Genomic DNA, 16,603 nt, shown 5'->3' on the forward strand with positions numbered 1-16,603 from the left:
ACTAAAGTTAATTATGGAGTTCCACAAGGTTCTGTGCTAGGACCAATTTTATTCACTTTATACATGCTTCCCTTAGGCAGTATTATTAGACGGTATTGCTTAAATTTTCATTGTTACGCAGATGATACCCGCTTTATCTATCCATGAAGCCAGAGGACACACACCAATTAGCTAAAACTGCAGGATTGTCTTACAGACATAAAGACATGGATGACCTCTAATTTCCTGCTTTTAAACTCAGATAAACTGAAGTTATTGTACTTGGCCCCACAAATCTTAGAAACATGGTTGTCTAACCAGATCCTTACTCTGGATGGCATTACCCTGACCTCTAGTAATACTGTGAGAAATCTTGGAGTCATTTTTGATCAGGATATGTCATTCAAAGGCATATTAAACAAATATGTAGGACTGCTTTTTTGCATTTACGCAATATCTCTAAAATCAGAAAGGTCTTGTCTCAGAGTGATGCTGAAAAACTAATTCATGCATTTATTTCCTCTAGGCTGGACTATGTAATTCATTATTATCAGGTTGTCCTAAAAGTTCCCTAAAAAGCCTTCAGTAATCAAAATGCTGCAGCTAGAGTACTGACGGGGACTAGAAGGAGAGAGCATATCTCACCCATATTGGCCTCTCTTCATTGGCTTCCTGTTAATTCTAGAATAGAATTTAAATTCTTCTTCTTACTTATAAGGTTTTGGAATAATCAGGTCCCATCTTATCTTAGGGACCTCGATAGTACCATATCACCCCATAGAGCGCTTCGCTCTCAGACTGCAGGCTACTTGTAGTTCCTAGGGTTTGTAAGAGTAGAATGGGAGGCAGAGCCTTCAGCTTTCAGGCTCCTCTCCTGTGGAACCAGCTCCCAGTTCAGATCAGGGAGAAGACACCCTCTCTACTTTTAAGATTAGGCTTAAAACTTTCCTTTTTGCTAAAGCTTATAGTTAGGGCTGGATCAGGTGACCCTGAACCATCCCTTAGTTATGCTGCTCTAGACGTAGACTGCTGGGGGGTTCCCATGATGCACTGTTTCTTTCTCTTTTTTGCTCTGTATGCACCACTCTGCATTTAATCATTAGTGATCGATCTCTGCTCCCCTCCACAGCATGTCTTTTTCCTGGTTCTCTCCCTCAGCCCCAACCAGTCCCAGCAGAAGACTGCCCTCCCTGAGCCTGGTTTCTGCTGGAGGTTTCTTCCTGTTAAAAGGGAGTTTTTCCTTCCCACTGTAGCCAAGTGCTTGCTCACAGGGGGTCGTTTTGACCGTTGGGGTTTTACATACTTATTGTATGGCCTTGCCTTACAATATAAAGCGCCTTGGGGCAACTGTTTGTTGTGCTTTGGCCGCTATATAAAAAAATTGATTGATTGATTGATTGAAGACTTAAAGGAAACTTTTGACCTCTGTCATTGCCAACAAAGATTATGTTACAAAGTATTGAGTTTAACTTTTGTTATTGACCAAATACTTATTTTCCACCATAATTTACAAATAAATTCTTTAAAAATCCTACAATGTGATTTCCTGGATTTTTTTTTTTCTCATTTTGTCTCTCACAGTTGAAGTGTACCCATGTTGAAAATTACAGACCTCTCTCATCTTTCTAGGTAGGAGAACTTGCACAATCAGCGACTGACTAAATACTTTTTTGCCCCACTGTATCATATAGCAGACAAACACAGTGATATTTGAGAAGTGAAATGAAGTTTATAGGATGTACAGAAATTGTGCAATAATTATTTAAACAAGATTAGGCAGGTACATACATTTTGGCATCCCAGCAGAAAAAATATAAAAATATTAGTAGATCCTCCTTTTGCAAAATAACAGCCTCTAAACACTTCCTATAGCTTCCAATGAGATTCTGGATTCTGGTTGAAGGTATTTTGGACCATTCTTCTTTACAAAACATCTCAGGTTTGTTGGTTTCCGAGCATAGAATAAAATAGAATAGAATTTATTATTATCATTGTACATGACACCATAAAAAAAATACTGTGCATGACAATGAAATTAAAAACAATCTCTTAAAAGCACATTTAAAATAAATAAATAGAATAATAAATAACCCTAAAAAGTCTACATAAACCTAGTTAAAACACTTACTTAATCACAATCATAAAATGGCAGGTCCAGCAGCATTCAGTGCACAAATAGCTCTTCCCACAAACCTATTTTTTAAGTTTGTTTGTTCTTGCCTTAAGTGCCCTGTATCATCTGCTTGATGGCAATAATTCAAATAAATAGTGTCCAGGATGGGAGGGGTCTCTGATTATAGTCCTTGCCTTCCTGAGACAACAACTTGTATACAGTTACTCTAATGAAGGCAAGAGACAACCAGTGATCTTCTGGGCTTTGGTGACGACCCTCTGGAGAGCTTTCCTGGACAGCCCACTTACTGTCCCACCACAAATTTTCAATGATATTCAGGTCTGGGGACTGAGGTGGCCATTCCAAACTGCTGTACTCATTCATCTGCATGAATGCCTTAGTAGATTTTGAGCAGTGTTTAGGGTTGTTTTCTTGTTGAAAGATCCATCCCCAATGCAACATCAACTTTGTGACTCATTCATTAACATTGTTCTCAAGAATCTGCTGATATTGAGTGGAATCCATGTGACCCTCAGCTTTAACAAGATTCCCAGTACCTGCACTGGCCACACAGCCACACAGCATGATGGAACCACCTCCAAATTTTATTGTAGGTAGCAAGTGTTTTTTCTTGGAATGCTGTGTTCCTTTTCAGCCATGCATACTGCCCCTTATTATGTCCAAATAACTCAATTTTAGTGTAATCACAGCACCTTATTCCACAATGAAGCTGGCTTGTCCAAATGTGCTTTAGCATACCTCAATGACTGTTTGTAGCGTGCACGCAGAAAAGGCCTCCTCTACATTACAGCATCTCCTTTTCAATGTGTGATGTATAATTGAATGATGCATGTGGTCTTCCATTTCCTGACTATGTTCCTCACACTGCAAACTGACAGCTGAAATATTTGACATAGATTTTTGTATCCGTCCCTAAACCAACAACCAACAATTTTGTTTTCAGGTAATTTGAGAGTTGTTTAGAGGCTCCCATGTTGCCACTCATTAGAAGAGATGCAAAGAAGGGAAACATTTGTAAATGGCCACCTTAAATACTCTCTCATGATTGGATTCACCTGTGTAAGGAGGTCAAGGGTCAATGACCTTACCAAACCAGTTTTGTGTTCCAATGATTAGTGCTACATGTCTTCAAATCAATAATAAATAATGATTGCACCCTTTCTGTAAAGACTAGAAACTTCATTTTACTTCTCAAATATCAGTGTGTTCATCTGCTAAATTATATATTTAACTGAAATTTCTTATCCAGACAACCAATGATTTATAAAGGAAAATCATGAAAATGATCAGTGGTGCCCAAACGTTTGATTACAATTGTATTTAGTTGCAGCTTTACCATCAGAGCCTCAATCACAACCACCAGAAAAGACTCCAAACTGTCATTGATGTTAAATAGGGCAATACACAGGATTAAGAAAAGGGTATGTAAACCTTTGCTCACAGTCATTTCTGTAGTTTCTGTTGTCATTATTATTTAAAAATAGTAAACACACTTGTTTAACAAGAAATGGCTTCACCCAACCATGAACCACAAGTCAAAAATAAGTTTTTGTGTTATCATTTATATTTCCATAAAAATGGCTAAAAAATAAAATACTGCCAGGGTATGTATAGTTTTGAACATAGCTGAAGGGACTCCAAAGAATCAAACTGTTTTATCTCAGCAGGTAGAGCATTCCACAGAACATGTGCATGATAGGGAAAGCTCTGTGGACTGCTGACTTCTTTTTTAACCTTCATGGCACATAATAATTCTGTATCCCAAGAATGCAAAAGAGGGCTGGTATTTAAGATTTAATATCACTTAAAGATTTTTGTTGTTATGATATGTACAATAATATGTGCAGAAGCAGAAATGTCAGCAAAAGGTGATGTATCTGCTCAAGATTAATCAAAATATGAAAATCAAAATATGAAATGCATACACTCAAAGTAATTAAATGTGCCCTTATTTTCTTTATAGCCACTCCAAAAAATAGTTTATCTTCTTATCTCCTTTTCCACTTTATCTTTCACTCACAATGAAATTAAATTATCCAATATTAGTCAGCTGCTCAGCAGTTGTTTCAACCGCAGAACTATGAATAAGAATATATTATAGTGTTCAGAATCCCCCCCCCCCCTTTCCTTTTCAAATACTTTCACACAGTCTAGTTTTATTAACATCTTGTCGATGTGATTTTTTTTTTTTATTATTATTATTATTTATTTTTTTCTCCCCAATCATATAGTGATAATTGCATGTGTCATTGGAGTGATTCTGATCATCACAAGAAATGTCATTGGATATATTTTCACATCAGCAGAGTGAGTACAAATTAATACAGTGACCTTTAATTTGCAGTTACTATTATGTGTTAACTCAAATCTTTGTAAGTGTCTCAGAGTTTGGAAAGGAGGCGGCATCAGTGAAAAAAGGCCACAAATTTTGAAAATACGAGGGTAGGCTGAAAGTTCTAAGGCTCACTATAATGCAGTTAATGCATTACTCCTTCATGGGGAGCCTTAGAACTTTTCAGCCTACCTCGTAAATCTTGTTTTCGTTTCAGTGACATGATTTTCTTTGTTGTAGATTATTTTGCAGTGATTTTAAAACTGAAATCCATATTATGATTCTCCTAATAACTATTGTTTGCAAAAATGATGGAAAAGGAAGTCATTGTTACATATTTTTGGAAAAAGGAGGAACAAAAGATGACGTGTAACACTGTCAGAAGGTGAAAACAGGTTGACTCCGTCCTTTGCAGGAAAGACAACCAGACAGAAGTCGAGATACTAACTCTTGCATCAGCAGTTGCATGTATATACATATATACATACATCCATATATGCATATGAAAATATCACTCACTCACTCATCTTCAACTGCTTATTCAGGATCAGGTCACAGGGGCATCAGGTCCAGGAGGAGATCACAAACTTCCCTTTCCCAGGCCACATTAACCACCTCTGACTGCGGGATACCGAGGTGTTCCCAGCCAAGTGTGGAGATATAATCTTTCCACCTAGTCCTGGATCTTCCCAGGAGTCTCTGGAACACCTCCCTCGGGAGGCACCAGGGGCATTCTTACCAGATAGCCAAACCACCTCAGCTGGCTCCTTTCAAAGCGAAGGAGCAGTGGCTCTACTTCAAGCTCCTCACAGATGACCAAGCTTCTCACCTTATCTCTAAGGGAGATGCCAGCGACCCTCCTGAGGAAGCCTATTTCAGCCACTTGTACCCATGATGTAGTTCTTTCGGTCAAGACCCAATCCTTATGACCAAAGGTAAGAGTAGGAATGAATATTGACCAGCAGATACAGAGCTTCATCTTTTGGCTCAGCTGCCTTCTCGTCACAACAGTGCAGTACAGCGAATGGATGGTCTAGTTTGCAGTTTAAATTTTGGATGCACATGGCAGCAACATAAGATGTAGCAGGTTTGAATATTTAATCATTATTAAGATCAGTGGGGCACCAACATAATTAACAATTTGATTATTTAATAATTATTTGGATAAAAATGTAAAAAAAAAAAAAAAAATGTAACAAATCTGAATATTAAGATTCATTAATCTTAATCTTGAAAGGTCTTCCTTATGGGGACCAAGGTAAGTCATGCCTCATTTGTAAAGACAGTATTTAATTGGAATGATTTTTATTGCCTCAAAGTTTTAAAGGCACCATCTATTTTAAGCAATGATTATTCATTCATTAATTCATCTCCTACCACTTAGTCCAATTAAGGGTCGGAGGGCTGGAGCCTATCCCAGCAGTCATAGGGCGCAAGGCGGGGTACACCGAGGACAGGATGCCAGTCTGTCGCAGGGCCACAAACGACAAACAACACAGACACACACACACACACACCTAAGGACAATTTTAAAGATTCCAATCCACCTAACCTGCATGTCTTTGGATGTGGGAGGAAACCGGAGCACCTGGAGGAAATGCACGCAAACACGGGGAGAACATGTAAACTCCACACAGAAAGGCCACGGGAATTGAACCCACGATCTTCTTGCCGTGAGGCAACAGTGCTAACCACTAATCCACCATGCTGCCCGACATTAATGATTAATCAATAATCATTAATCAGTCTCAAATCTAAAAGTCATAAATTCAGTGATTGACCAGTGCTTTTTCCACCAGAAAACAATAAAACCACTGCAGGGATATTTACATTTTTATTTACAAGTATACAAGAGATAAACAGGTTACTGGTATTTTGAGGATATGAACAATGATGGATGCATGTAGCTATTCATGAGATGTTGAAAGTTAAAAAAAAAAAACAAAGTGGAAAAAAGTTTAAGGAATTAAGTGACTAAATCTAATTGGTATTTAGGTAAGAATTTTGAAGCCAATGATTAAGAAAATGATCAAATGAAACTGTATGAAGCCACCTTGTACCACTGAACAAAGCCCTGATGAATCTTTGATGGGTCACTTAGCTTTTTAGTTCAGAAGCATTAGGGTTCAACATGAAACAAATTCGTAACAAGTTGAACATTTCAGAATATGTTAATAAAACTGTCATAAATAACATGCTAAAAGTACCCAAGAATCCACCCCGTGACTTTTGTTCAATTAATGATGGCATCCAAGATGGCCACCGGTTTGAGATTTTCTCAAATTTCAGACTGTAAACATCATCGAGATGCAAATAATGTGCCTAAAAATGTCTCTTTTTTTTTTTTTTTTTTTTTTTTTTGCAAGGAATCCAATTTCAACAACATTTTAAGGATTCTATAAAAACATATGCATTTAAACAAAGAAATTATAAAACAACTGCACTGTATGGTAGATACTGTAGAAACCCAACTGTAACATTTGCATATTCATGGATTCTTATAGGTACATAACTTCAGATAATTATATCAAAAAAATTACAAATGTCAAAGTTTTGAAACATACAATACCAATTCCAGTGAAGTTTGGACATTGTGTAAAATGTAAATAAAACATTTCAATGATTTACAAATCCTCATCAACCTATATTCCACTGAATACACCACAAAGACAAGATATTTAATGTTCAAACTGATAAACTTTGTTGTTGTGCAAATATTTGGTCATTTTGAAATGGCTGCCTGCAACATATTTCAAAAAAGCTGGAACAGTAGTATGTTTACTACTGTGTTACATCACCTTTCCTTCTATCAACACTCAATAAGCGTTTGGGAACTGAGGACACTAATTGTTGAAGCTTTGTAGGTGGAATTCTTTTCCATTTTCGCTTGATGTACGACTTCAGTTGTTCAACAGTCTGGGGTCTCCGTTGTTGTATTTGCGCTTCATAATGCACCACACATTTTCAATGGGTGACAAGTCTAGACTGCAGGCAGGCCAGTCTAGTACCCGCACTTTGTTGGGAAAGTGTAGTGACACGGACCCACAACAGGGGGTGCAAATGAACGGTCAATAGATGAGCCAAAATATAACAATTTAATGTTGTGAATGTGCACAACGAACATACAGACAATCTCAGAATATCATAACAGTCAATACACAAAGGTGACATGTGGGCAGGCTCGAGGATAGAAGACGTCTGTCCTAAGAAGAGCCGGAACCACACGATTTCCGCCGCCCCAGAACCTGGTGAATACTGGAGCCGCCAAGTCCTGAATTCCCAGGTGATCACCGTCCCCGACTGTCGGATCTGGTACTGCTGGCGAAGAACAAAGACAGTCAAGTGTGGGTGTGTGTACACCCAGTAACAATAACGGTGGGAATGCCACCTCCACCTCTCACTCAATAACTTGCAGAGTACTGTGGATTCCTCAGGGGAAAAGAGTGCCTTCAGCGCTCTCACAGCTTCCACCGATGGAGGAACTGGTACTCCTGCAAACACTCACAATATACAAATATTACAATTAAAACGGCTGAGGATATTACCTCCAATGAAGTATGATATCTCGGCAACGAGGTGGAGATGACGTCTGGTCTTTATGGAGTGAGATGATGTTGAGTAGATGGGTGACAGCTGTCAAGAGGTAATGAGCGACAGCTGTCACCCCGGCTGTGTCCATGGCGGCGGCGCCCTCTCGTGCCTGAAGCCCGCACTTCAGGCAGGGCGCCCTCTGGTGGTGGGCCAGCAATACCTCCTCTTCTGGTGGCCCACACAACAGGACCCCCCCCTCAACGGGCGCCTCCTGCGCCCGACCAGGTTTGTCGGGGTGTTGGCGGTAGAAGTCGGCCAGGAGGGCCGGATCCAGGATGAAGCCCCTCTTCACCCAGGAGCGTTCTTCGGGTCCATACCCCTCCCAGTCCACCAAGTACTAGAACCCACGACCCATCCGACGGACGTCCAGGAGCCGGCGCACCGTCCAAGCCGGCCCCCTGTCGATGATCTGAGCAGGAGGGGGCGCTGGTCCGGGAGCACAGAGGGGTGAGGTGTGATGAGGTTTGATACGTGACACGTGGAAAACCGGATGGATCCGTAGTGAAGCCGGGAGTTGGAGCTTCACTGCGGCAGGACTGAGGACTTTGAGGATCTTGAAGGGGCCAATGTACCTGTCCTGGAGTTTCGGAGAGTCCACCTGGAGGGGGATGTCCTTCGTGGAAAGCCACACCTCCTGCCCGGGCTGGTAAGCAGGGGCCGGGGATCGCCGGCGGTCTGCATGGGTCTTCGCCCTCGTCCTGGCCTTCAACAAGGCAGAGCGGGCGGAGCGCCACACCCGAGGGCACTTCCGCAGGTGGGCCTGGACCGAGGGCCCACCGACCTCTCCCTCCACCACGGGAAACAACGGGGGCTGATACCCCAAACACACCTCAAATGGGGAGAGGCCGGTGGCCGAAGACACCTGGCTGTTATGCGCATACTCGATCCAGGCCAGATGGTTACTCCAGGCCGTCGGGTGCGCGGATGTGATGCAGCGGAGGGTCTGTTCCAGTTCCTGGTTGACCCGCTCTGCCTGTCCGTTCGTCTGTGGATGGTACCCGGACGAGAGGCTCATGGTGGCCCCCAGTTCCCTGCAGAAGCTCCTCCAGACGTGTGAGGAGAACTGGGGACCACGATCTGAGATGATGGCGGAGGGTATCCCATGCAGACGGACAACGTGGTGGACCAGGAGGTCTGCTGTCTCCTGGGCTGTGGGGGCTTTGGGAGGGCCACGAAGTGGGCCGCCTTGGAGAAACGGTCCACTATCGTGAAGATGGTGGTGTTGCCCTGGGACGGCAGGAGGCCCGTGACAAAATCCAGGCCGATGTGGGACCAGGGGCGATGAGGCACCGGCAGCGGCTGGAGGAGTCCTTGGGCCTTTGTGTGTACTGCCTTGCCCCTGGCACAGGTGGTGCAGGCCTGGATATATTCCCGGACGTCTGCCTTCATAGACGCCCACCAGAAGCGCTGCCGGACAACTGCCACGGTCCTTCGCACCCCTGGATGACAGGAGAGCTTGGAACCATGACAGAAGTCCAAGACTGCAGCTCTGGCCTCTGGTGGGACGTACAGACGGTTCTTCGGACCTGTTCCTGGGTCCGGGCTCCGTGCCAGGGCCTTCTGGACGGTCTTCTCCACGTCCCAGGTGAGGGTGGCCACGATAGTGGACTCAGGCAGGATGGGCTCCGGTGGATCCGACAGTGCAGTTTTGACCTCCTCTTCGTGTACCCGGGACAAGGCATCCGACCTCTGGTTCTTGGTCCCGGGGTGATAGGTGATCCAGAAGTCAAAACGCCCGAAGAACAGTGACCAGCGGGCTTGCCTGGGGTTCAGCCGCTTGGCGGTCCTGATATACTCCAGGTTCCGATGGTCAGTGAAAACCGTGAATGGCACAGACGCTCCCTCCAACAGGTGTCTCCACTCCTCAAGAGCCTCTTTCACCGCAAGGAGTTCTCGATTGTCGACGTCATAGTTCCGTTCAGCCGGGGTCAACCTGCGTGAAAAGTAGGCACACGGGTGAAGTACCTTATCGGTCTCTCCGCTCTGGGACAGCACGGCTCCTATCCCTGAGTCAGAGGCGTCCACTTCAACCATGAACTGGTGGCTAGGGTCGGGCTGCACCAAAACTGGCGCAGTAGAGAACCGTCGTTTCAACTCCTTGAACGCGGCTTCGCACCGATCCGACCAGGTGAAGGGGACTTTTGGAGAGGTCAGGGCTGTCAGGGGCTAACTACCTGACTGTAGCCCTTAATGAACCTCCTATAGAAATTAGCGAAGCCGAGGAACTGTTGCAGCTTCCTACGGCTTGTTGGTTGGGGCCAATCTCTCACTGCCGCAACCTTGGCCGGATCAGGGACAATGGAGTTAGAGGAGATGATAAACCCCAGGAAGGACAAAGACGTGCGGTGAAACTCGCACTTCTCGCCCTTCACAAACAGTCGGTTCTCTAACAACCGCTGCAGGACCTGACGTACATGCTGGACATGGGTCTCAGGATCCGGAGAAAAGATGAGAATATCGTCCAGATATACGAAGACGAATCGGTGCAGGAAGTCCCGCAAGACGTCGTTAACCAAGGCTTGGAACGTCGCGGGGGCGTTGGTGAGGCCGAACGGCATGACCAGGTACTCAAAGTGACCTAATGGGGTGTTAAATGCCGTCTTCCATTCGTCTCCCTTCCGGATCCGAACCAGGTGATACGCATTTCTAAGGTCCAGCTTAGTAAAGATTTTGGCTCCATGCAGGGGGTAAACACGGAATCTAACAATGGCAACGGGTATCAGTTGCGAACCGTAATCTCATTCAGACCCCTGTAATCAATACATGGACGAAGTCCGCCATCTTTCATGCCCACAAAAAAGAAACCTGCCCCCATCGGGGAGGTGGAGTTCCGGATCAGCCCGGCAGCTAATGAGTCCCGGATGTAGGTCTCCATTGATTCGCGCTTAGGTCGTGAGAGGTTGTACAGCCTGCTGGACGGGAACTCCAATCAATGGCACAATCGTACGGACGGTGCGGGGGAAGGGTGAGTGCCAGATCCTTCCTGAAGACGTCAGCAAGATTGTGGTACTCAACCGGCACTGCTGTCAGATTGGGAGGGACTTTGACCTCCTCCTTAGCCTGTGAACTGGGAGGAACCGAGGATCCTAAACACCCCCGATGGCAGGTTTCTCTCCACTGAACTACCACCCAGACGGCCAATCAATCCGGGGATTGTGCTTCAACATCCATGGGATGCCCAAAATCACGCGGGAGGTAGAAGGAGTTACAAAAAACTCAATCTTCTCCAGGTGGTTTCCAGACACCACCAGAGTTACTGGTTGTGTCTTGTGTGTGAGTAAAGGGAGGAGGGTGCCATCTAGTGCCCGCACCTGCAACTGCGAAGGAAGCGCCACCAGAGGGAGCCCTACCTCCCTTGCCCATCTGCTGTCTAGCAGATTCCCTTCTGACCCCGTGTCCACCAGTGCTCGGGCTTGAAGGGTTAAATCCCCGCTCAGGATTGTGACTGGGAGTCGTGTGGCAATTTGTGTGTGTCTCACTTGAATGTTTTGACCCCCCCTTAGCCCAGTCTCTAAGGGCGAGTGTTGTCATTTTGGCCGTTTGGGGCAGTTTCTCTGTGTGTGCTCAATTGAGCTGCAGAGAAAACACTCTCCACGGATCAGCCTCCCCATTTTGGCCCTGTGCGTTTCGCTAACAACGTCAGCAGGGGAGCTGTTGCCCCACAAAGCGCTGCGGCTGAGGAGCGTGGGGAGGGCGGCCCCTTTTCGTACCCGGAAGGGAGAGGGCGGCGCGTATCCGGTCATGTCCTTCGCCTCGCTCCCAACGGCGTTCCTCCAACCGATTGTCTAACCGTATAACGAGATTGATAAGCCCATCTAAATCCCGCGGTTCCTCCTTAGCTACCAGCTGCTCCTTCAGAACCAACGACAGTCCGTTTATGAAGGCGGCGCGGAGCGCAACGTTATTCCAGCCGGACCTCGCAGCCGCGATGCGGAAGTTGACTGCATAAGCGGCTGCGCTCTCGCGTCCCTGTCTCATTGACAGCAGCACTGTTGAAGCGGTCTCTCCTCTGTTAGGGTGATCAAACACTGTTCTGAACTCCCCCACAAACCCAGTGTATGCTGATAACAACCGTGAGTTCTGTTCCCAGAGCGCCGTAGCCCAGGCGCGTGCTTTACCCCGAAGCAGAGCAATCACATAAGCTATTTTACTAGCATCTGACGCGTACATGACGGGACGTTGTGCGAAGACGAGCGAACACTGCATAAGAAAATCCGCGCACGTCTCCACACAACCTCCGTACGGCTCAGGAGGGCTTATGTATGCTTCAGGGGATGGTGGGAGGGGTTGTTGAACCACCACTGGAACGTTTATATCCTGCACAGGGTCGGCAGGAGGACGAGCTGCAGCAGCGCCCTGAGCGCTCGCCGCCATCTGCGCGGAGAAAGCCTCCACCCTGCGGTTCAGGAGGATGTTTTGCTCAGTCATTTGATCCAACCGAGCCGTAAAGGCGGTGAGAATGTGCTGCAGCTCACCAATCATGTCTCCTGCAGACGCCTGCGCTCCCTGCTCTCCCATTGGTCGTTCAACAGCTGGGTGACACCCCTCGGAGTCCATGACGCTGGCCGAGATATCCTGTTGGGAAAGTGTAGTGACACGGACCCACAACAGGGGGCGCAAATGAACGGTCAAAGATGAGCCAAAATATAACAATTTAATGTTGTGAATGTGCACAACAAACATACAGACAATCTCAGAATATCATAACAGTCAATACAAAGGTGACGTGTGGGCAGGCTCGAGGATAGAAGACGTCTGTCCTAAGAAGAGCCGGAACCACACGATTTCCGCCGCCCCAGAACCTGGTGAATACTGGAGCCGCCAAGTCCCGAATTCCCAGGTGATCACCGTCCCCGACTGTCAGATCTGGTACTGCTGGTGAAGAACAAAGACAGTCAAGTGTGGGTGTGTGTACACCCAGTAACATAACGGTGGGAATGCCACCTCCACCTCTCACTCAATAACTTGCAGAGTACTGTGGATTCCTCAGGGGAAAAGAGTGCCTTCAGCGCTCTCACAGCTTCCACCGACGGAGGAACTGGTACTCCTGCAAACACTCACAAAATACAAATATTACAATTACAAAACGGCTGAGGATATTACCTCCAATGAAGTATGATATCTCGGCAACGAGGTGGAGATGACGTCTGGTCTTTATGGAGTGAGATGATGTTGAGTAGATGGGTGACAGCTGTCAAGAGGTAATGAGCGACAGCTGTCACCCCCGGCTGTGTCCATGGCGGCAGCGCCCTCTCGTGCCTGAAGCCCGCACTTCAGGCAGGGCGCCCTCTGGTGGTGGGCCAGCAGTATCTCCTCTTCTGGCGGCCCACACAACACTCTTTTACTACAAAGCCACACTGTTGTAACACGTGCAGAAGGTGACTTGGCAATGTCTTGCTGAAATAAGGTGGGACATCCTGGAAAAGATGTTGCTTGGATGGCAGCATGTGTTGCTCCAAAACCTGGATGTACCTTTCAGAATTGATGGTGCCATCACAGATGTGTAAGTTGCCCATGCCATGGGCACTAACACACCCCCATACCATCACAGATGCTGGGTTTTGAACTTTGTGCTGTTAACAATCTGGATGGTCTTTTTCCTCTTTTGTCCGGAGGACACGACGTCCATGATTTCCAAAAACAATTTGAAATGTGGACTCATCAGACCACAGCACACTTTTCCACTTTGCGTCTGTCCATTTCTAATGAGTTCGGGTCCAGAGAAGGCAGCGGTGTTTCTGGATGTTGTTTAAGTGTGGCTTTTGCTTTGCATGGTAGAGTTTTAACTTGGACTTGTAGATGTAGCGATGAACTGTGTTCACTGACAATGCTTTTCTGAAGTGTTTCTGAGCCCACATGGTAAGATCCTTTACACAATATTGGTTTTTAATGCAGTGCCACCTGAGGGATCGAAGGTCACGGGCATTCAATGTTGGTTTTCGGTCTTTTTAGGCCTGTCACTGCTTGATGATTTACAACTCCTAATCCCTAAATTCCTTGCAAATGAATGTTGAGAAACATTGTTATTAAACTGTTGGACTATTTTTTCAAGCAGTTGTTCACAAAGTGGTGATCCTCGCCCCATCTTTGCTTGTGAACGGCTAAGCCTTTTGGGGATGCTCCTTTTATACCCAATCATGACACTCACCTGTTGTCAATTAACCTGTTCACCTCTGGAATGTTCCAAACAGGTCTCCTTTGAGCATTCATCAACTTTCCCAGTCTTTTGTTGTCCTGTCCCAGCTTTTTGGAAATTTCTTGCAGGCATCCATTTCAAAATGAGCAAATATTTGCTCAAAAACAAAAGTTTATCAGTTTGAACTTTTGAATATAGGTTGAAGAGGATTTGCAAATCATTGTATTGTGTTTGTATTTACATTTCATACAATGTCCTAACTTCATTAAACTTTTCAGCATCATTATCATACTCCAGAGAAACTTGAGTTGATTTCTCAGAATCTCCCTCAACATCTGTCTGGAGAGGTATTGGAGTTGTGTTGTTGCATGTTTGACCTGTGCACTTTGAACACAGGGCTGAGCAGTGAACTCCCATCTTCCTGCAACCCACAACACTCCACAGCCATCTGCTCGGCAGGAATGTTGCTTGGCTGCAGCACTTTTTGGAGGCAGTGTAGCCAGCTGAAAGTTTGAGGAAAGTGATGTGCTGATGATTGCCTTGTGGTAGGCAATGTAATGAAACTGGTCAAGTGATTCACAACTGGATGCACCATGAAGTTTAAAAGAAAGCTTTCACCTGCTTCTTGTACTTGCTGATGAGTACTCTCCCTGTTGATGAATCTGTCGAGTAAGTCATAGTCATTATTGGTGTGCACCCGATTGAATGCCTTGCGCTTTCCTTGGCGATGTAGAGTAGACACAGTGTCGAATCCGCTTATGGCATGCAACAACATCTTGTGTCACCAGTGGTTCTTTGAATGTCTTAAACTTTGTAGAGTGTTGTAGGGTTCTTGCAGCGCATGTTCTTGTTTGTGTTTGTTCGAATCACAAGCATTACAAGCAGGCCAGTATCAGTGCCGACTACAGCAACAGGTTTGCCAGACTTGGCCAGGGTCAGAGCAGTTGACACAATCAAGGCATCTGCATTGGTGTCTGCTTGCTTCACAAGGATGCCCACTTGAGTCAGCATGCCACTGAGTATCTCTATCAGATTCTGCTTGTTGTGGTAATTTGCCACAAATGCAGCCTGAGTAGTAGTGGTTTGCATGTTCTCATCAAAGAGGATATCACGTGATGTTGACTTCTTTGTTCTGCACATTTGCTCTGCTGCCTTGGTCAAGATGGTGCTATATCCATCAAACACAGTAGTAGCACCAGCACCATAGTGCTTGAGGACATAGGTAACATAGCACTGCCACCACATCCATAGGTTGCTGGTCTTGGCCAGACTACTGACTGTAAGAGATGGCCCCCATCGATGACAATTTGGCAGTTGGACTGTTGGGTTGAACAGAGCAAATGATTTGAGGGGAGTACGCAAGGCACTTTTGTTTGGTTTTCCCAATGGCATCATCTTGAAACAAAGATGGAGGCTGAGGAGCCAGCTCATAGGACAGGAACTGCTCCATGTCAGAACTTGTCCTAAGAACACACGTGACCCTGTTGAAACAAAGGGTGGGTTCATGTTAATACTGATCCTGTCTCCCGTAGTTTTGACTTTATCACTGCGATGCAGAGTGATCTTTGTGAATGGCTTCCCTGCAGTTTTAGATGCTGCTGTTTGACCAATCTGAAAGGCATTGTCACAGCTGATGGACTTGTCAGCAAAAACACCAGTGGAAATAGACACAAGGTGATCAGCCTGATAGCCTGCAAATGGTGGATGTGCTTCAAGCCACTGGCAAAAGACATCTGCAACCTGAGTGGACGAAGGTCTTTCAGAAGTAGCAGTGTGCACACCACTGAACTTCTCCAAAGCATTGCACACAGAAACACGAGACATTACATGCACCCTTTTAGTCAGTGTGCTGTCTGTTATCCCTCGACCAGGGTCATCCTTCTTAAAAAGGCTGGTGCGTTGCTATCAAAACATACAAAATAATGAGCAAATAATATTCACAAAGAAGCCACATGGTAGCTTTTTAGCTTATGAGGCCTGTTCAGCCACAAAGAAAAGTAAGCCAGAGGTAAGAGGCAAGAGAGAGCCAAAATAAGAGAATAATAGAAAACACAACAAGAGAGAAAAAAAGAACAACTTTTTTCTGGAATTTTTAAAGAGGACTCTACATCACTAAAAGTTCCAGCCATTTGCTTTGTAGTTTTGCCAAGCAGAGACAATCAGAGGAGTTTAAAATACTTAAAGACAATAAATATATTGACATACAGTTTGTTCTTAGGCTCGTTTCACTACCACAAATGTAATTAGTTTTCTAAATACCTTTTACAAACCAAAGAAAAACATTTCACCATGGCAAAGCATTAATAATTCAAGAATCACCTTGAACATACATCAAGTTATACAAGAAAACATGTCAGGTTAAATTGGGAAATATGTAATGTATTTTGCGTACTTATAAACACAAGAAAAATATTACAGTTGGATAAAATAA

At 45.0% G+C, this 16,603-nt stretch overlaps 1 protein-coding gene across 1 annotated transcript in view; it reads left to right on the forward strand.

Annotated features, from left to right (window-relative positions):
• The window catches only part of LOC117526659 (multidrug and toxin extrusion protein 1-like), a 119,776-nt gene that overhangs the window by 46,057 nt on the left and 57,116 nt on the right, over positions 1-16,603 (forward strand). The window contains exon 11 of the mRNA XM_034188713.1: positions 4,345-4,420. Coding sequence (XP_034044604.1) covers positions 4,345-4,420 — 76 coding nt within the window. The remainder of the gene's footprint in view (positions 1-4,344; positions 4,421-16,603) is intronic.

This window comes from Thalassophryne amazonica, chromosome 15 (genome assembly GCF_902500255.1).
Source record: "Thalassophryne amazonica chromosome 15, fThaAma1.1, whole genome shotgun sequence".
NCBI classification, from domain to species: Eukaryota; Metazoa; Chordata; class Actinopteri; order Batrachoidiformes; family Batrachoididae; genus Thalassophryne; species Thalassophryne amazonica.